The sequence below is a fragment of the Centroberyx affinis genome, unplaced genomic scaffold (assembly GCF_046629955.1).
Source record: "Centroberyx affinis isolate AG114_WGS23_722 - 3 ecotype Tasmania unplaced genomic scaffold, CSIRO-AGI_Caff_v1 ptg005140l_1, whole genome shotgun sequence".
NCBI lineage: Eukaryota > Metazoa > Chordata > Actinopteri > Beryciformes > Berycidae > Centroberyx > Centroberyx affinis.
The window spans coordinates 66,836-87,641 of record NW_027282551.1 but is presented as its reverse complement, the minus strand read 5'-3'; the positions used below and the strand labels follow the sequence as shown (position 1 = coordinate 87,641).

General features: G+C 41.6%; 1 protein-coding gene across 2 annotated transcripts in view; it reads right to left on the bottom strand.

The window, feature by feature from the left end:
• Positions 1 to 2,282: 2,282 nt before the first annotated feature.
• Positions 2,283 to 20,806, bottom strand: part of b4galt1l (DP-Gal:betaGlcNAc beta 1,4- galactosyltransferase, polypeptide 1, like) — a 44,727-nt gene continuing 26,203 nt past the window's right edge. For both annotated transcript variants that reach the window (XM_071546130.1, XM_071546131.1), the window contains 3 exons: positions 15,977 to 16,099; positions 6,925 to 7,029; positions 2,283 to 4,226 (listed from right to left, as the gene is read on the bottom strand). In XM_071546130.1, coding sequence (XP_071402231.1) covers positions 4,097 to 4,226; positions 6,925 to 7,029; positions 15,977 to 16,099 — 358 coding nt within the window. In that variant the 3' untranslated portion in view covers positions 2,283 to 4,096. The remainder of the gene's footprint in view (positions 4,227 to 6,924; positions 7,030 to 15,976; positions 16,100 to 20,806) is intronic.

Genomic DNA, 20,806 nt, shown 5'->3' with positions numbered 1-20,806 from the left:
GTGTATGCATTCATTCTGTTGAGGCAATATGGTGCTAAGTTTACAAGTCTTTGGGTGTATTGGTGAAACACAGAGGAAGGCACTTCAGTTACGGCAGTGAACACTTATAGCAAGGCTGAACGATAAATTCAAACAGTATACAGTTATGAAAAGGGTGGGAAACTAAGAAAATCACCAGGATCTCAATATGTTATCAGCCATACTTTAGATCAGTGATTCTCAACCTTTTTCATATCAAGGACCCCAAATTTAGTTCACATTAGGGCCACAGACGCCCATTTGATGAAATTTTGTCTCTCTGACCAAAATCTGAGAATATTTTTATTGTTATAAATGATTTTGTCCAGAATTCCAGGATTATCTGTATTGTAGGTAGAGAGACAACACTTAAACTGTGACCAAAACAGTCGTTCTCTAATTGTGTTAACTTCTTGTAAATGAAATAATGGTGAAGTTCAACAATTCATCACTTTGCTGGGGACCCCCTGTAACTCCCTCAAGGACCCCTGGTGGTCCCCGGACCCCACGTTGAGAACCACTGCATTAGATACTCCAAATTACGGTTGTTTACCTGCTACAGTGCTAAGACCGCTAAGACTAACTTAGCAGCCAGCATTTCACTGGTAAATGGTAAACAGTTTCCCACCCTGGTCATGACTCTTAATATTACTGAGTATTACACTTGTACAACACTGCATGACCAAACACTAACTCAATTATAAAGCAGGCAACAGTAAAATATCACAAATGAATTAAGTGAGCAGAGTTAGACACAGACTTCAATATATTTCTTTAGTTCACTTGGATATTCAGATATTCATCCAAATACATTTTAAGAAATTGCCTCGACTCTTTGCAGCATTCAGAACAGGAATTTTAAGGCAAATTTAAAGGCTAGACATGATTTATTCTCTCATTCATAAACACAATAATAAAGGGTCTGCAGTGAAAACCCCTCATAGCAAAACAACAACTGAGAAAACACAGTTACCTCCAGCCGTTCACGGTAGAAAACAGCATGATGATATTTTATCTTGACCACACAATGGCTGAGACAGACAGACAGACAGACAGACACACACACACACACACACACACACACACACACACACACACACACCACTGTAAGTACATTCAGGTGGCTTTAGATTTGACCAGTTACAGGCCAGCAGCAGACAGACCTGGACAAACACTGTAAGACAGTCAGGAGCTTCTGTACGGAGGCAGTGAGCTGAAGTTTGTCTTTTTTTGCTTTAATACGGATTTACAATTAGAATTTAGGTTTAGCAGACGCTCCTTTTCCAGAGCAGCGGGTCGGGGTTTGATGCCTTGCTCGAGGACACTTCAGCAGGACACGCGGCTGTTGATGGACGCGGCATCGCTAGTTGTGGGGATCGAACCTGAGACTCTCCAGTTACAGGACAGTCTCTCTAACCTCTGGACCACCCAGCAAATTTATTACAAGGGTCCCACACTCACTTAGACATCAAATTCAAGGACTTTTCAATGAATGGTAAAATTCAAGGACTCAAAATTGGCATGTTTTGGTGTGAGACATCACAGAGGCCTCAGTTTTTACTCCTGGCTTTGTCAAGTCAAGAAATTCTGGTGAAATTCTTCATTTTCAACCTGTGTCTATATCAACACAAATATCTATCGCAGGGTTTTCCCTCAGGATGCGAAGTGTTGATGCTAAGACGGAGAAGTCCAGAGAAAAATCAGGTACTTTCAAGGCCATCCATTCATTTTCAAAAACTTTTAAAGGCCTTATTTTATTGTTCTCAAATCCACAAACTTTTTCATTTCATGGCCCGTGGGAACCTGTTGCAGGTGACAAAGCAGCCTGCGGTTTGTCTGTACGAACCCTATTGGGGCGCTAGAGACTGGATGTTGCTCTGTCCAGCGTTCACAACCCAGTCCTCAAGTCCCCCCCCATCCCCCCCATCCCCCCCATCCTGCCCTGCAGGTTTTGTTCCATCGTTACTCTCGCCAAACTACCTAATTAAGGGGGAACCATTTCAAGAATTCACATACACCGCTCCAGTGCTTCAGGCTAGTTCAGTCAATATTTGCAACCTTGCATCACTTTTTCCTAAAGATAAGATAGAAATCAGCAAGAGCAATTGAATTTGTGATGTGACTGGGATGTAAGATCAGAGCTGGAACACAAACAAGAACAGGGGAACTTGAGGACTTTGTTGGGAAACACTGCTCTGTCTCTCTAATAATCCAGGAGCCACTAACATGGCAGATAGGGAGACAACTCCCTGTGGGCATCAATGGAAAATCACATATATTATTTATTGAATTGAACATGAGACAAAAGAACAGACTGCCAGTTGATTCTGGGACTTCATGTTACACCATGATAAAACAAATACAATAAAAAGACCAACTTCAGTTCACTGTCCCATACTGAATCTACTGACTGTATAGTTGGATTGGCAGCTGTGACTTTTCCTTGTTGAAATTACATGACTTGTGCCCTCAAATTAATTTTCCAGACACTCAAGCACCTCAGGGTAAATCAGTTATGCTTTATGTTTTTAATTTAAATGTTTTATGAATTGTATGTCTACCGATAGAAAAGGCTAGAGAAGGTTTGAGTGATTGCCACACTTGAACATGATAGAAGTTCAGGCACTCATAAGGACACTTGGGAAACACAACCAAACACAAGCAGATTATTACTTTCATTCTTGGGATGTTAGACTCCAGTTAGATTTTAGGTTGATTAAGACAGATCGGGATCAAGTCTTTGATAGTTCTTCAAGATATTCAGCAAAAAGGCCACTTTTATGTAAGTGAAGGACTTTGGGATTTGTTGTCATTTCAGAGGCAGACAGAGGCCATTTTGGATTCACTGGAAACCTGCTTTGTTAGCAAGGAAAAGGAAAAGGGTTGACAACAGACCAGGGCCAAACAGCATTTACAAACACTTCTTACTGTTCATTTTAGCCCAATTAGGTGCCAGATGGGTGGGGTTTACATACAATCAGAGCCAGATGGTTCAGACAATCACACAAAGTATTTGAAAGTCAATTTCACCTACTTTTCTGCCTGATATCGGTAACACTTTACAATAAGGGTCACTAAGTTAAGGGTTAGTTAATGCTTAATAAGCACTAACTAACCCTTAATTAACAGTTAACTAATGTGTCTGGTAATCATTTACTAATGGTGTTCATGTTAACTAAGGTATTAATTTATACATTATTTAATAGTCATCTTCATAAACTATTAAATAATGTATAAATTAGTACCTTAGTTAACATGAACACCATTAGTAAATTACACATTAGTTAACTGTTAATTAAGGGTTAGTTAATGCTTATTAAGCATTCACTAACCCTTAACTTAGTGACCCTTATTGTAAAGTGTTACCCTGATAACTTACATGATGCCATCTAAAATGCCCTGATGTACCAAACGCCACCTATCCGGCACTCCAAGGAGGGTAAAACAAACGCCAGGAATTATTTGCAGCTGTTATTTGACACAGGTCTGCTGACAAGACCTCCCACACCCACACATATATATACAAACACACCTCCCTCCAAATATATTTCACTATATACTACACCCCGCCCATAAACCCCAAACAATTTGATTGCAAAATAACGAGACCTACACCGAAGAGCGGATGTTGCTCTCTGATTGTCCCAGTATGTGACACAACATTGATTCGATATTTCACAACATCCACTCAGACAAAATGGCTCATGCAGGATTTCTCGAAGCAGCAGCCGTCTGACCGAGAGAGCGGAGGGATGACCGGACACAGCCAGCGTCAACCGTCCGATCCGCGGCGGCTCCCCGTCCGGCCCGAGGACCCGGAAAAGAAAAAAAACACTACAAATCCCCGTTCAGTTCGTCCTCGGTTGTGCAAAGTTCGAGGAAAAACAAAAAATAAGAAACACCAAGAACGTCTTGGCTGATTTTATCAGTCCAGTAGCTCTGGTCCAAACGAGACCAGAACATTTACATTTCAAGTGTCAAGGCACATTTTGGTTTTTTACTGCATCCACAGTATAGAATTGCTTTTTTTCCAGTCGGCATTTATATGTATGTTTATTTTTTAAAGTCATTTGGTTGGTCATGGTTTCCCCACATCCACTGTGATTTTGGTGTATAGCGGTTCTTTCTCTATTTTCACTACTTTGTATGACAAGGAGTTGATGCCGTCTTTATGCATGGTCTCTCTGGTGTGTGCGATGCGGTCGAATCTGTGGACAAAAACAAAACAAAACAAAACAACCAGTTTGAATATTTTGCATTAAGAGGGCAAAGAGCTTGGTTTGAGCAAGAAATGTTACATAACACTGAATTTCAACTTCAAATACTCTATTCATGGTGAAGTATTATGTCTCCTTATTTCTCTGTTTACTTCTGACAGCGAGCGTCCATCTTAAACCACAATGGGGAAGCTCTTTGCCAACGCTGACAGATGGTAAACAGCCTGTCTCAATATTATCAGGTTGGATCTTTACAGGCAGACTGTAATTATAAGAAACCTGGACATTTCTCGATCAACTAACATCACAAGTTAATGAGTACTGACTTGTGATGTCAGTTGATTGTGAAATGTCAAGGTTTATAGGTAAGTAAGATAAAAAAATATCTCTTTGTGGTATAGAAAGGCTTATCAGTGGAGCTTTGTGTGATAATGTGAGATTGAAATAGTGACAGGATTAAATGGAGACCAATGTACGCTTCGCCTTTTACTGCAGTGGGAAAAAAACTAATGACTGAGGAAGTGAAAGTTGATGAGAAATGACGTCTCGTGGATTCACTGCTTCCTTTAGTGTCTCCATGAAGAGTGACACATGATTTGGACTCGAGTCACAGTTTTAATTGCTTGAAAAGGTTTCTAAAGTCTTGACTTGAGATCTTGTGTTTGTGTAAATGACTTAGATTGAAAGTGATGAGATTTGTTCCAGCAGACGACTGAATTTAAATTCTGTTTTCTGAATTTGTATGGAATGATTGAATTTATTGAAGTTGAAACTGATTATAGAAATCAAACTCATGATGCTCTTACCAAGTTTTTATCCTATTAAAACCATATTGCATTACGTAGTTGGTGTGTTTCGGGGTGACAGCCTGTGCGGCTAGCCACCTGGGACATAAAATATCCATCCCCCTTATTTGTTTTCAGAATACAATTCAAAATCCTTCTGTTGGTTTACAAAGCACTTGCTGGTCTGGTTCCACAGTACATCTCAGACATGCTGTCAGTTTATAACCCCAGCAGGTCTCTCCGGTCGCAAGATAGAAATCTCCTCCATGTGCCTAGAGCACTTTCAAAGTCTGGTGAGATGGCATTCAGTATTTATGCACCTAAAGAATGGAACAGTTTGCCTACTGATCTTAGACTTGCTCCAACACTGTGTTCTTTCAAAACCAAACTAAAGACCTTCCTTTTCACTCGAGCACTTTCTTAAATGAACACACTGTATTTGTACATTATGCTTGTTTGTATGTGTGTATGTATATGTGTTGTTATGTGTATGTATGCATGGATTCTTCTGTTTATTTGCACAGTTTTGCTGTTTTATTCTGTCTTTATGTAAAGCACTTTGAACTGCTTTTGTATGAGATGGTGCTATACAAATACATTTGATTTGAATTGAATTGAATAGTGGGAGTGTGGGAGAAAAACGAATGCTTTACCACACCACCTTCCTCATTCCTCACTTCCTTCCTTTGTTAAACTTAATAGAAACCTTCTGCCCTCTTGTTGTGTTGCACATCAAGGTGCAGCAGAAGGAGACGCTGACAAAATGGGAGAGGTTTTTCTTGGAAGGAATCACACCTTGGTCAGCTGTCATCTACAGACCTTTGAGGTATTGACTGTTTGCTTTGGTGTGCCGGAATTACAAAATGAGCAGGTTTAGAGGTCAGGTGACGTCAGTGAATTCCAGATAAGTGTCAATACAAACTGAGCTGAACTCTGGACAGCAGGCTCAAACATTTACAGAGGTTGCACATTAGACAATACCTAGTAATTGAGTTTTAAATGTGGCCCTGAGCAAGTTGGCTTAGGAGGATTTTTTTCTTTTTTTAAATGCTGTTGTCATTGGCATAAAAGGTCATTTCTGTGCTGGGCTATTTTTGTTTTTGAAATTTTAATGTAATTTTTAATGTCACTTTATGTAATGGTTTTAATCCATTTATTGCTTAATCAACCTATTGGCACTTTGAGTTACATTCTGTGTTAGGTGTTATATAAATAAAGGTTTAAAAGGTAGATATATTAAGACTAGAGTCACACAATAACACAAAGTTGTTTATCTGAAGAGAAAACATGCTACACTCTATTCATACTATTTTTCTACATGGCATGAAATGTCAAAAAAAGTCTACAAGGAGCTGGGAAACCACTTTGACAGGTCACTAAAAAAAAAAAAAAAAAAAGCATCCCGAAAAGGAGCAGTAAACGTTATTTTTCCTCAGATGAGCCACTTCTTCCTGGGCAATTACTCTAATGAGACTTAAAAAAGGGCTAGAGAGAAAAACAGAGGAAACAAAGGAAAACAGGAAAAGTGGAGACAAATTTTTCAGAGCCTTTCAGTCATAATCGGTGCCAGAAACATTCGGTCGGTATGTACCGAATTTCGGCGCCCATCCCCAGTCTTATCTGTTGTGTTTATTTTCACAGATACTCTGTCTGTTTTGCGTTTTAGACCTAATAGTCAGTTCTTCTTCTGTACAGAAATGCAAAAGGCAACACATTCCAAGTCAATTGTGCTTGCTCTCCAGTTTTTTCATTTCTGTTTGTCTTGGGGGGTCTTAAGTTGACAGCTGAAAATATCATGTTGGCAGTGTGTACAAACTGTTTCATAACCAAGAGACAAAGCAAAAACCATTACAAATATGAAGTAAGTTGAACTAGAAGGGAGAGTAAAACATTGATGGGTTTACCTCTGTGGGTTTGGCTCGTTCTGCTTGTCTCTGTCGTGTCGGATCATCCTGCACTTCCCCACCGTCCCGTCGGGCCGCGAGATGGACATGCCTTTGGACGCCACCCTGCAAACACAACGTGCATTAGCAACAACAATACATAACACTCACCACATATCACACGGAAAAAAGGTGAGACTCATTTTTTATATATTGGCAGAATCTGCTTTGTCAAAGTCCTTTGTCACATTTTTTAACCTTTCTACAATTATTAATAAACACACTATTTTCTTTGTTCAATCGGCATAAGTTTCCTCTGACCGGATTTCGGTGTTCCACTTGTTCAAACTGAAAGGTTTAATAAACATAAAGAAAGCAATTCTCCACATATGAGCGACAGTACTAGTTTTTTTTTTATATATTGTCAGAATCTGCTTTGTCGGCGTTCCTTTATGTGCTAGAAGTGTGATTTTCAGACTGTTCCTCCATACAATGGCAGTGAATGGAGAGAGAAAAAATTCTCCAGTCTCCTCTACCGGAGCAACAGATCACAGAATCACTGATTTGGGGGTTTTATCATGGAGGAAGATACACAACACAAGGTACTACCAAAGTCAGTCTGCTCTACAGGTAACCAACCATCATCTGGAGTCCTATTCTACTCTAAAAATCCATTTGGCTGGTAAAATACAGGAAATAGCTGTAGAATTTTTTGCAATCCACCAGGCAAAACACCGGGCTTCATGCTCATTTTGTAACAAATGAGAAGCAGCCTAAATAATATTGATGTGCAAGCTGTTAGTTCTGTTTTGCAGAGGGTAAAAGAAGAAGTGAAACAGCTATTTGAATGGTTTCACTCCCAAGTTTCTACTGAAAGCGTTCAACAAATTTCTGTGGTATGTGGGATCCTCATACTTGTCATATCTCTAATTCTCTAATCTCTTCTCGTTATCTGGTTTCTGTGAAGCACTTTGTTACAAACCTGTTGAAAAAAAGTGCTCTGTAGATACACTACACTTCAATCTTGTGAGGACAAAAGAATACAATTTTATGGCGTGAGTAAAACTGCCTTTAGTTTTAAGCCTCATAAAGAGAGAGAAAGACGAAATGCTTCCCTGCTGGAAGTTTCCCTGTAATCTGTCTAATGGCCTCGGGCGCCCTGACGTCCTGTTTTTAATCTCGTGACAAAGATGGAGGAGATTTTTTTAAAATGTGGGCAAGAAGCTCCACCACCATTTTAACTGTTCCCAGGAGACAGACAGAGAGAGAAAGAGAGACTCAACAGAAAAGGAGGGAGAGAGATTATTTGTGAGTGTGTGCGTGTGTGTGTGTGATAGAGACAGAGAGAGTGTGTGTGTGTGTGTGTGTGATAGAGACAGAGAGAGTGTGTGTGTGTGTGTGTGTGTGTGTGTGTGTGAGAGACAGACAGACAGACAGACAGACAGACAGAGAAAGAAAAGGAGGGGGAGGGATAGGTTATTTGTGAGAGTGTGTGTGTGAGAGATAGTGTGTGTGTGAAAGAGAGAGAGAGAGTGAGTGGGAGAGAGAGAGAGAGGTTGTGTGTGTGTGTGTGTGTGTGTGTGTGTGTGTGTGTGTGTGTGTGTGTGTGTGTTGTTTGTGGAACAGAGCTGAACTGATAACAGTTTCCCAACACGCAACTAGGAGCAGAGAGAGAAGGAAGAGACACTGAGATCACCGCTACTCACAGTACTGCCATGACGGCTGGATGGAAAGAATGAAGAGGAGAAGAGGAGAGAAAGGAGACGAAGAGGAAGTGGAGGAGGAAAGGGTGATGTAACCCGGCGGTGTGACTCTTTCAAGGTTTATGGCTCTGATAGCAGCTAGTGTTTTAATGATACGTCACTGACTGAACAACCAGATATCAGACTGATGACCACTGGACTTTACTGACAAACTAATCCAGTCATTGTGAGATCGGCAGCCGGCTACAAGGAAGAGAACTTTGAACGCACCCCAAGTCCTGATGAATTATAAAGCTGATTTCAGTCTCAGCAGGCAGAGCAGGAAACTCACCTTTTATCCCCTGGACACAGCGGCTGATGCATCCTGAACTAAACCAGACACTAATTTACCGGCTAACTGGATGTTTAGAAAAGAACAGGACTCTGAATGATGGTTGGTTATCTGGAGAGTAGACTCATCAGACAAAGAGACACATTTACCAGCGTTTGACTGGTGCCTGCTGCTCATTTCCCACTGTGGACCAGAGCCAGTAAGAGATTAGGGTTTGGTTCCGTTACCCGGTTCCATTTTGCAACCGGTTCCAAGTTAGCAAAATACACGGATTCGTAAATCCCCCGATTTGAACGAATCCTCTCATCGAAGCCCCCTGATGATGTCATATGCTTGCATCCCCCATCTCCACTTCCCAGAGTGTTTGTCAACATGGCGGGCCGACACAAGCGTTCATAAGCGCGGGCACACTTCTCACCAAATATAGAGAGCCTAAGCCCCTCCCCTTCCGCTGTCCACCATGGGACTTTATTACGGAAAAAATATGTACGGAAGTCAACGGCGAGAGACAAATAATTGTTTGATCCCATTTGAATTGCGCCATGAATTACACATATGATGTTTTGTCAATTTAAAAGATAATTTTGCAACTCAAGAAAGTCACAGTTTGTCGTAAAACAGTGAAGTAACATTTAGTTTAGTGTTTCAGGCTCAGTGAACTACATCTCTGTCTCACCGACACCAACATGAAGGAAACATAGGAAACACACAGCATGGCGTTAACGTTAGCCCCCACTGTACTGAAACTATCCTAAAGCAGTTTAAATCCGTTCTTCCTGTCTACCTTCCAGGTTGTGTATAATACTCCTGCTGTCTGAGAGGGACTGAGCTTCAGGCTCTGGGCAGCTTGTGGAGAGAGAAAGTTATGATGTCACTTACGCCACTTTTGGGTGTGTCGTCTTTCTAATTACGTATTTTCACAGTCTGATACTTCAACAGTTTTATGACAAACTGCCACTTTCTTGACTTGCAAAATTGTCTTTTAAATTGACAAAACATCATATGTGTAATTCATGGCACAATTCAAACGGGATCAAACAATTATTTGTCTCTCGCCGTTGACTACCGTACATATTTTTTCCGAAATAAGGTCCCATGGTGGTCCACCGGAAGGGGAGGGACTTACTCTCTATAGTGAAAACACTGATAACCAATGTTGATTACATCACTGTCTGTGGATAAGGGTTAGGAGAAACCCCACACTGAGCCTTCAAGGATGAAGAAGGGACAAGGAACCAACAATAAGCTTCCCTAAACATTTCAACATATCAGGTTTCCAGTAACTTCTCAAAACTAAATGAGAATACGGCAAAATGCTATATTTGTGGCATGGTTCTGTCGACTACACTACAAGTGTGAAGAAAAAGCTCATACCAACGCAGCATCAAATAAAAGTTAATGAGTGCTGTGTTTACGAAATTGTCTTTGTCTCTTTTCAACAAATCAAAAAGGTTTGATAAGGGATTCAAAAGGTTGGGATTCGATAAGCGGATTTCACACTGGATTCAGATTCTGTAAAATGCTTTCAAACCCAAGAGATTAAATATTTCTGTAGGTCTGGAACATTAAATGCACTGCAAAGTAATTTCATCTATCATTGCTTGCTTTGTAACCAGCGGTGCTGTAATCATGAATGTCCTGTCCTGGCTTGTTGGTCCTAGAAAGCCGGGACTCTGTTCACCCCGTCCTGCTTTATCAGGCCCTGACAGTGTTTCCCAGGCTGCACCAGGCCAAGGCCACCGGGCCTCATTCATCACACGAGACACACAAAACAAGTCGATGATAACATGCAATCTAAAACATTTGATAGTGCAGACACTTTCAAAATATTTGCCGTGCATGCTCCATGTTTTGAGAAGGTTGAGTAGTGGTCACAGAAGAACAACAATACAAAAAATGTCTTGAGAAAGTTTTAGTCCCAGTATTTCAGTGCTGTGTAGAGCTCCAAACACAAGGAAAAATCTCATAAAAGAGGCTCACTGTATGTTTTACTATCAGTGAGGATAAAGTGTCTCTCACAGCCTCCACTGAGCCTCCAAGCCAAGAAGGAAGAACCGATGGCCAAGAAGAGAAGACTGCCAAGAATCTGCATTCAAACAGGAAAGAACAGTAAATCAGATGGTCAAGAGGACTTAAAAACATTTGCCATCCATGTTTCCTCTTTCAAATAGGTTTTAGCCACATCTTTCACCACTGTTCAGCTGTTCAAATATAGTGAAAACACTGATAACCGATGTTGATTACATCACTATCTGTGGATAAGGGTTAGTTGAAACCCCACACTGAGCCTTCAAGGATGAAGAAGGGACAAGGAACCTACAATACCCTTCCCTATACTTTTCAACATATCAGGTTTCCCTTAACAGAGAAACATACCTCGGCACCTTGAAACATTCTAAAGAGAAAAATGCTGATAAACAAGGTCCAGTGTTAAAGTGTCACTGTCAGGTGTCAACGGGTGTCATCGGGTGTCAGTGACGTCTGTCTGAAAGCCTGCTGAGCCTTCAGGGCTTTACGGAGGGCCAAGGACCGAGCAGAGAACACAATATGATGTAAAGGACAAATCAGTAATGTGCTTTTAAAAAAAATGCCATACGTTTCATGTTTTGAATAAGATTAAGTCACACAAAGTGTTTCAAGAATAAAGAGATGCTGCTGAAGATGTCCATTGTGTGTCAGTACCAGCAGATTGGATGTCAGTATGAAACCCCCAACAGAGCCTTCAAGGCAAGACGGAGGGACAAAGACCCAAGAAAAGAAAACTCAAAGATCTGTACTGTCTATACGTCACTCTATCAGGTTTCAAGGGGGGGTTTTGCCATATATTTCTGTGTGGTTTAGCGTTGAAAACATGAAGAAACTCGATCCGATGATACAGTGCCACTAGCAGCGGATTAAATGTCAATGATGTTTGTCTGCAAACATCTACTGAACCTTCAAGCCGAGACGAAGGGCCACAGAGCCGAGAGGATGCTAACAGCCAGAGGGTGTCTGTCAAGGTGTGGTGCCTTATCAATAATTCAGTCGACACGACTGGAGATCATCTGTCAACACCACGTATCAAATGACACAAATCCAGCACGCCTCGCTCCCAGTGACTCACGGTCACACGGTCCAGAGTCCATCATGAACTCTACAGAGAGACGGTCTGGGCTGAAAACAGAACAACAGGCTCTGAAACTCCGTTTTGTTTTAGATCTGGGCTGCACAGATTATGACTCTTCTGCGCAATTGATATCTAATTACATGATTTATTCACCCAACACTTTAAAAGAAAGAATTTCAAGGTGAAAAGTAAGGTGCTAATGCTTATAATTTGTTCGGTTTGAAGCTAATCAAACATTTTGTTTGATATGTGACTTGATTTGTACACCGGGGATTCTGTACAGCACCGAAATCATCATGAAAGACGGCGTCTGAATCAGCGATTTCCTTTCTCAGATTGACTTTGGCAGCTAAGTCTGACGAAGGTCCAGGGAGACCGAAACATTACACTTTAAATAAATCCCTGTTTGCATTGCAAGGGCAGTGTGTGGGAGTCTATTTACTATCCAAGTATTCAAGATGAGCAAAAATGACAAGAGAAATAATCCCATTTATAGAAGTTATGCAAAAAAAAAAGAGGCTTGTGTTTGTCCTGTGAAAGTGCATCAGGCTTTCATGGAGCTAGTAGAGAGCCATTAGACGGGGAGAAAGTGAGGTTTGCTCTTTGACAAGTGAACTCAGGACTCCATTAGAGAAAAGACAAGAGCGTGCTGCATCTCAGACAGCTGGAGTTCACCATGGACACATAAACAGATTGACAGGCCTGGAGATACAAGAGCTGAGACCAGAGAGAGGGAGGGAGAGAGAGAAAAGGAGCACAGAGAGAGAAAGAGACAAACACACCTCCCTCGTTTACATCTTCCTCCTCTCCTTGCTCTAATACGCTCTTATTTTAAAGTAAAAATCTTCAGCATCTCTCTCCTCAGCTCTTATTTCCTTCCCCTAGCACCAAAGTCCCTTTAAGGAAAGTGGGTTCACTGGGCTCCATCTTGGTAACGCACCCTGGACAGTAAGTTTATGACTAACAACACAAGACAAGATTCCTAACACTTTGAATGGAGAGTCGTCTTTATCTAAAGTTCTGACATACAGAAGAAAAACTTTTTTTTTCCTCTTGCAGAGGCTCGTACGCAGCTCCATCCACCGCTTCACCAAACAGTGAGATTACACATTCAAGACAAATCTGGTTTACGGCTCCCATCATGCATCTGTCACTGTATCACCTGTGAGCGGTGATGTCATCATGCAGTCCACAGTAGGGAGCTGATGGTTATATATCTGAGAATTTTATGTTATTAAATTATTTCAAATGTATTAATAAATCGGTTGCTGGCAGACGGTTGATGTTGCCCCCAACTTGCATCAGGTGTCGTAAATAAATAAAAAAGTTCTGCCATTGCGTAAACCTGAAAGTATGATTGGTGGAATTTCTCTATGATTTGCACACAAAAGGTGTCAATTGGCCAGTTTTTCTGACGACACATCTGACATTGTAGGAGCCGCCATATTTAGCGTTATGGATTTTTCCCATTCAACACTAGATAGAGTGTCCTGTCTCTATACTGCTAGCTCCTCTCCATCATCCATGATCACTCCAGGGTCAGAAATATTTGTTCCATCCATCGTCATCATGCCGTGACCTCTGACCCTTGCCGGTGATCTCGGAACTGAAGCCGTTCCTGACCTCATCGGACGCTAAGGCTGCACGATATTGGAAAAAACTGACATTGCAATATTTTTTTTTCTGCGATATATATTGCGATATGAAAAAATACAGGAATTTTCACCAAATTACTTGAATAGCTCTATCAAGCCTTGCCCCTGTAAGAAGGTGGCCTTGTGGGTAACCTGCGCGGGTGACGTAGCAGGAAGTGAGTGTGTTTTTATCCGCAGCCAGAGTGAGCTGCAGGATGCTAAGTAAAGTTACCACAGTTAGCGGGAAAAGAGCTTAGAACGTCACCAAGAGGCCGTGCATTATGTTCACTGCTGTACCGAAATAAAGTGCCAGTTCTCCACTGCAGAGTTGGTCCGGACTCTTTAGTAAAAAGCTTGTTACCAGCTACGAGCCAGGCTAAGCTAAAATAGGCTAGCACAACACCAGAACTACGGTTCGGAGCCGCGAAAACTGGAAAGGTAACATAACATAACATAACATAACATAACATAACATAACATAACATAACATAACATAACATAACATAACAACAGCTACTCTTAAAACAAACCCTTAAATCTGAGTAAATTATGTTATATCAGACAGACTTCTCTTGTAGATTAGTCATGGAAAATGAGAACCGTGCGAGTTGAGTTAATTTGCCTTACTTGACATCGCACGTCCTGCGATGTGACTATTGCGCATGCGCACATCGCGAAGATGATGATGCTGAAACCATATATCGTGCAGCCCTATCGGACGCAGCTTTACATAATGTCAGCTAAATGGCTAAGATGTATTGTGGCCTGTAGACAAAAGCCCCCAACAGAACATGATCCGTCTCTCCCTCCCATAAGACAGTCCAGGCCTCGCCAAAACCAGCTGAACCTGCCTGTATGTTGGATAGTTTCACTGTGACTGAGGAGTTTGACGTTCTGAAACTTATTCTTCCCCTCAGTTTCACACACAAGTTACCAAACACGACTGATGGGTCGCCTCCAGCAGCTTCACTGTAAGGTTGCATAACACTGACAGAAACACTCTTGCCATTCTGTCACTGTTTTGTACTTGTATTTGCCTGCATCGTGATCAGAGAGAAACGGCATTTCCATCCTCTGTATGTCCTGTACATATGGCAGAATTGACAATAAAGTTGACTTTGACTTTGAATATTGGAAATGTGATATGAACTGTGATACATGGACGCAACTTTCCCCAAGTGATTTAGTTGGAGCGTGTAACTTGCTCTGTTGGCCGGGAGGTCTGAATCCTCCTTCACCAATAAAAACAATTTTATTTCTTGGCTGACGCTCCTATCAAGCGCAATTTACAAAGAGTAAAGTCCAAAAAACTACAGCTTTTAACAATTTGGAAACTGCAGTAATCAGCATTGCAATTTTGATTTTTGAGTTTTTCCGTTTAAGAGTGCAGCCGTTGAGTTTCCAATAGCACATAGCTATTGCTTGCTGTGGCGGCCATACTGAAAGCCATGGATCTCCTGTTAGTGACATAATGAGATCCAGTTACAAACCAGTTCACATGACAAACTAGTTCTAAAACCAGATCCAACATGGAGGAACAGGAAATCATTTCTGCCACTTCTGGAAGTGGATTAGACAGTTTTATGAATGGTGCGTTTGAATGGTGATGTTTTAAATTTAAATTGCAAATGTGTACAAGGAGTTGCTGAGCAGTGTGTGTGTGTGTGTGTGTGTGTGCACGCATGCCTGTGCATTGGAGGGTTTTCTTGACACGTATTTATTTTTAATTTTTACTGTAGAATGGTCCAAGGTGTATTAAATAGCAAGTGTGTGCAAAGCCCTGGTGATTGCGGTGTGTGTGTGTGTGTGTGTGTGTGTGTGTGTGTGTGTGTGTGTGTGTGTCTGGAATCAACCCACCCAGTTTTTTGCCTTTTCTCTTTTATGGCATTTTATTGTATAATGGTCCTGGCTGTTTTAAACTGCACATGTGTACAAGGCGCTGGTGAGGGGTGTGTGTGGGAATGTGTGTTTTTTTGTGTGTATGTGTGTGTGTGTGTGTGTGTGTGTGTGTGTTTGTATGTGTGTCTGTGTTATATAACCGTAAAACTGTTAACCTGAGCAGGCGTCTTTGTTGGAGTTACAGCTACACTAAGACAGTACAAGTCTTTCAGCAAACACTTGTACTGTCTTAGTGTAGCTGTTTTGTGTCTTTCTTCATTATCGGTGTCGTTCCTTTGATTTCTGTATAAGTCCCAGTTTTACTACTTGCTTTAACACATTTGGTGAGTATGGTGTTAGCTGGTTAAAGCCTGCTGTAAACTGTAAACTAAACTGTATAGCTGAAGCTGCAGCTCTCTACCTGTTGTAGATGTCGTCGTCCTCGCCTCCCCAGCCCCAGTAGTTGTTGGGGAAGCCGTTGATCTTCAGATACTGTTGCTTACTCATGGAGGAAACACCGCCAAAATACTGGTTATATGGCAACCTGGGGGGGGGGGGGGGGGGAGAGAGAGAGAGAGAGAGAGAGAGAGAGAGAGAGAGAGAGAGAGAGAGAGAGAGAGAGAGAGAGACACACAGACACACAGAGAATTCTTTAAGACATTTTTAAGATTAAGATTTTTTTTTTCCCCCCAACATAACCAAAATCTAATCTGAATCTGAAACCAAAACATTCAGAAAACTTCCTTGACCTGAAGACGATATCCAGTGGAAACTGAGTGAAATGCATTTTCAAAGTATCAGTCATCTGATCTACACAAACACAGAACACCACAGAGTTGTGATCTCTTTATCGGTTTTATTTAATTCTTGTTCTGGTATTCAATAATTAGAATTGTTTCCACACCAACACTAATTGCTTAGGCGTGCTGGAGGATCTCAATTGTCCATGTACTGAAACACACACACACACACACACACACACACACACACACACACTGATACGAGGGGGGAGGGATTTAATTTACAAATGACTATCTTTAAATGTTTGATGCTTTGGCAATATTGCTGCCAAAGCATCAACTTTCATGCCAACAAAGCATGTTGAAGTGAATTGAGTTGAGGGGTTTAAATTGTTGGCCTGGCCTTTCTGGCAGCTAAGAGGGTGATTTTGTTGAACTGGAAGATCCACAAACCCAGATGTTTCTCAACAGAAAACTGGTTGAGTGGAATTTTAGACTTGCTCAGCATGGAAAGAGTTGCCGGGAGGTTAAGGGATCTTGATCATGGTTCCACTGGGCTGTGGGACCAGGTGAGAGCTTCTTTAGCCTGTCAATCCTATCTTTAGCTTTTCAATCTCAAATGTCCATAAAAATAAAGCTTCCAAGCGCCTTTTTTGTATCTGTTATTTTGAATTTTGATTCAAATTCTGTATTATATTGTGGATGGTCTTCATTGTGGATGGCTGAGTACCCTTTCTGTTGGGATTCTTGTTGTTCTTAATTGACATTGGCATTTCCGTGGACTGTCTTTGTTGCCATGTAATTTCATATTGGAATAACTGCAATCAATTGCTTAATTCTTTCTCCTATGTGCATACGTTGGTGTCTGTATGTTTCCTTTGTCATTTGGTGGTCTGTATGTATGTAATTATTAGAAATTGTGAATAAAAAAAAAGTTGAGAGAGAAAATTATTGTCATTAAATTAGTAAATTTAATGACACATCAATTGCATATTTATTGTTCATTGACAGTTTTATTACTGTCATTTGAATTTTAGTTTGTTAACTCTTGCTAGCTGCTTTGGCAATAAGTACTTTGGTATTTCATGCTAATAAAGCACCTTGAATTGAATTGAGAGAGAGGGAGGGAGAAGAGAGATACAGAGTGAATGTAAATGTAGAAGGGAGAGAGAGAAGTAGGAAAGGAAGGGTGAAAGGGAGATAGCAATAGATAGAGAGAAATGAAGAGAGAAGGAGGAGGCACATGGAGAGACAGAGCAAAAGAAGGGAGGAGGCAGAAGAGAAAGAGAAGAAAAAAACAAATTAATGGGAGAAACTTGCAGCTGTTTACAGTCTTTTAATACGAGTTTCACCCCAGGGGGGAAACCTGCACCGGCCTGCTATCTCTCCAGGAAACTATGTGTGTGTGTGTGTGTGTGTGTTTTGCTGTGTGTGTAAAAATGTGTTCCTGGGTTGCCACCTCTTCTGGAAACAGGAAGCGAGGAGCATAGCAGATGGTAGTCATTTCAGAGCGACCCTCTTCCTCTGTGGTGTCATTTTGTGGCGCCTCCTGAACACACTCTCCTCCTCCCTCCGCCCATGACAGGAAGTTCACTTTTTTATCTGTCCGCCACAGTGGTTCAACCCAAAATTAACCAGTCGCAGAGTTAGCTAACTTACCAGATACTGTATAAGGATAAAATAATTTATGTTGTCTTGCATTTGATCCCTTTCTGAACCTGTCTTAGGTTAAAAGAGCAACAAGCACTACTGTGGAAGTGTTAATCTAGTCACAAAATTAATCACATTAAAATTAAAATGCTTTTTGCAATTTTCTCAATGAAGACCATGATGAGTAAATATTCTGTCCCATGACAATATTTGAAATAATTTTATTTCATTCTAGTACGGACAAAAATATGACAAAATGAAAAAACATGGGAGCAGACAGTTTTCCCAGTTTTATTCGTTTTTCGACCCGTTCTAATCAATCATAGTAATCCATAAAAATAATTCTCTCCTCTGTATCTCAGCTTGGAGCTGCTGCTTCCCTTCAGGGTGTGGTGTGTACTTGACTGATTAAATGTATTGTTTGTGACATTATTCTCACAAAAAAACGACTCTTTCAAGGTTAAGTGTTGAGTTGAAAAACTGAAAAATAGGAAAAAGTTTAAATGTAAATGTCATCTACAGTAACACAGTGACGGTGTTTTTTCTATTCAAAGGTGGACATGTTTTCATCTACTATAACTATATACTGCGATTTTCATCAAAAGACTATTACTAAATTGAAAAATGTTGCGAAAATTAACTGACTAACCAACATTTGGCTGCTGTTGGTAATTTTGCAGATCATTTCTGTCTCGCTCATGGTGGAAACACGGCAACAGCGTGGGATGTCGGTCTCTTTATTCTGCATTGACTGCGTCGACTTGGCTTCACATTCATACAGTTCCACACATTGGAACTGACCAGTATAACCAGTTTTCTATTGTTGGCTACTGAGCAGCTCAACTGCTTCGGTTCTAACCTGAGAATCTAAGACCAGTCTAAGGCTTAGACTAGTCTTAAACTAGCTTTATGCAACTGGCCCCTGGATGTCGGACTTTCCCACGTGCACATGAACACACCCATAGAAAACCAGCGGTACTCTGGACTGAAAACCACTGTGTCTAAACCTGCGTCTGCCATCCGCAGCTAGCTCAGCAGCCAGGTGATTCTGGATCCCACCGCGGGAGCTAGGGGTTATGTGCCTTGCTCAGCGGCTCCTCGGCAGCAGCTGTTGAGGGACGGCAGTGAAATCCTAACTTGCTGCGTCATTACGCCTCTGGTCCTGCAGAGTTAAAGCACGAGACAAATTGGCCAACAAGAGGAAGCTGGCTGGTTTCCCCGAGCCACAGTCCTGTCTATTACATCCAGATGCTGCTGCTGGTGAGAACATCACACACACACACGTTTGTCTTGCTGTACTTGCGAGGACGTTCCATTGACTACATTCATTTCCTAACCATCACTCTCACCACTACATGGTTTATCTTAACCCTAAAGCCAGGTTCTTGCCCTAAACCAGCCACTTGAAGAAGTGAGAACCGGCCAAAATAACAACAGTCTAAAATTCAAACTGTTTGTCACAAGGTTAGAGGTACAAGAGCAAATACACACTCCACAGTAATGATACACTTGTGAGGACTTGACTTGGCCTTATTCCTCTAAGCCTCACCGCTACATGTCCCGTCTTAACCCTTCCTCTAACCCTTAACCTAAGACCACATCCACACTAATACGTTTTCCTGACGATCTCCGTCCACACGAGCGTTTCAGAAATAATCTCCGTCCATACTAACACGCCTGAAAACGCATATCACATGACCATTCACGTACACCGGGCATGCGCGTGCCGGTGGAAACAGGAAGCAGATTGTCTTCCCGGCCTCAACCAAAACCGGCGCTCCATGTAGGGCTGATAACGCCGCTGGACACGGGAATTGTCGCAAATCGCTCGAATAATAGCTTGCCTCCTGCGCATGTAGGCAGTAGTAGCATTATAAAATGCTGAATTTAACTGCACAACAGCTGCTAGCATGGACAACAAGGTCAGCAACGCCTGTTATTCGTTATCCATGTTGCATTAACCACTGGTAGTCAAGGCTGATGTTTGTTTTTTCTTCCGGAAAAGGGTCAGGTGATAGGGGCGTGACGAATCAGGGAAGGACACGTCGTGACTGATAAGACCCAATCAGGAAGTGAACGTGGGCGTCTGCGTCATCGTTTTCAAAAGTCTCTGTTTCCGCCCGTCCAGACTAAAACGCAATCCCAGAGTTTTCCAACTAAAACGGGGTCAGCAGCGTTTTCAAAAGTCTCTGTTTTAGGAGTCTGAAAACGCCGGAGTAGTGCGGACGCTAGGCGTAAACGTAGCCAAATGTATGCATTTTAAAACGAAAACGTATTAGTGTGGATTAAAAACGTATTAGTGTCTATTCTTAACCCTAAACAATCTGGTTTCCATAATGACACCTGGGAAACTGACTGGGATAACTGTGACAAGCTCAATAAAACCACAACAAGGCAGAGCTTTCACCTTCACCAGGACAAACGGGAAAACTTCTAAAATAATCATGACCGCTCTAATCTTATCGCCAGCCAACACACAACAGTCAGGACTTAATCCTCAAACAAAAGCACAGTATGCACTCACACTCTCTGTGGCTTGTTCGCTCTCACATGCACGCACACACACACACACACACACACACACATACAATAAACAGCAATGAGTGGTTAATCAACAAAAGCATTGTGTGCTCTCTCTTTCTCTCACGTGCACACACACACACGAGTAATTCATATAATCTCTGTCTCTCTCTCTCTCTCTGTCTGTCTCTTTCTCACGCACACGCACACACACACACACACACACACACACACAGCCAACAAAAACATCAACAACAAGCCCTTCCCTCCCCCGACTCATGTTTCATGTGTGAAGTTGCTAAGCCAGTGCTGGTTGCCTATAAGGTCACTATAGAAACACA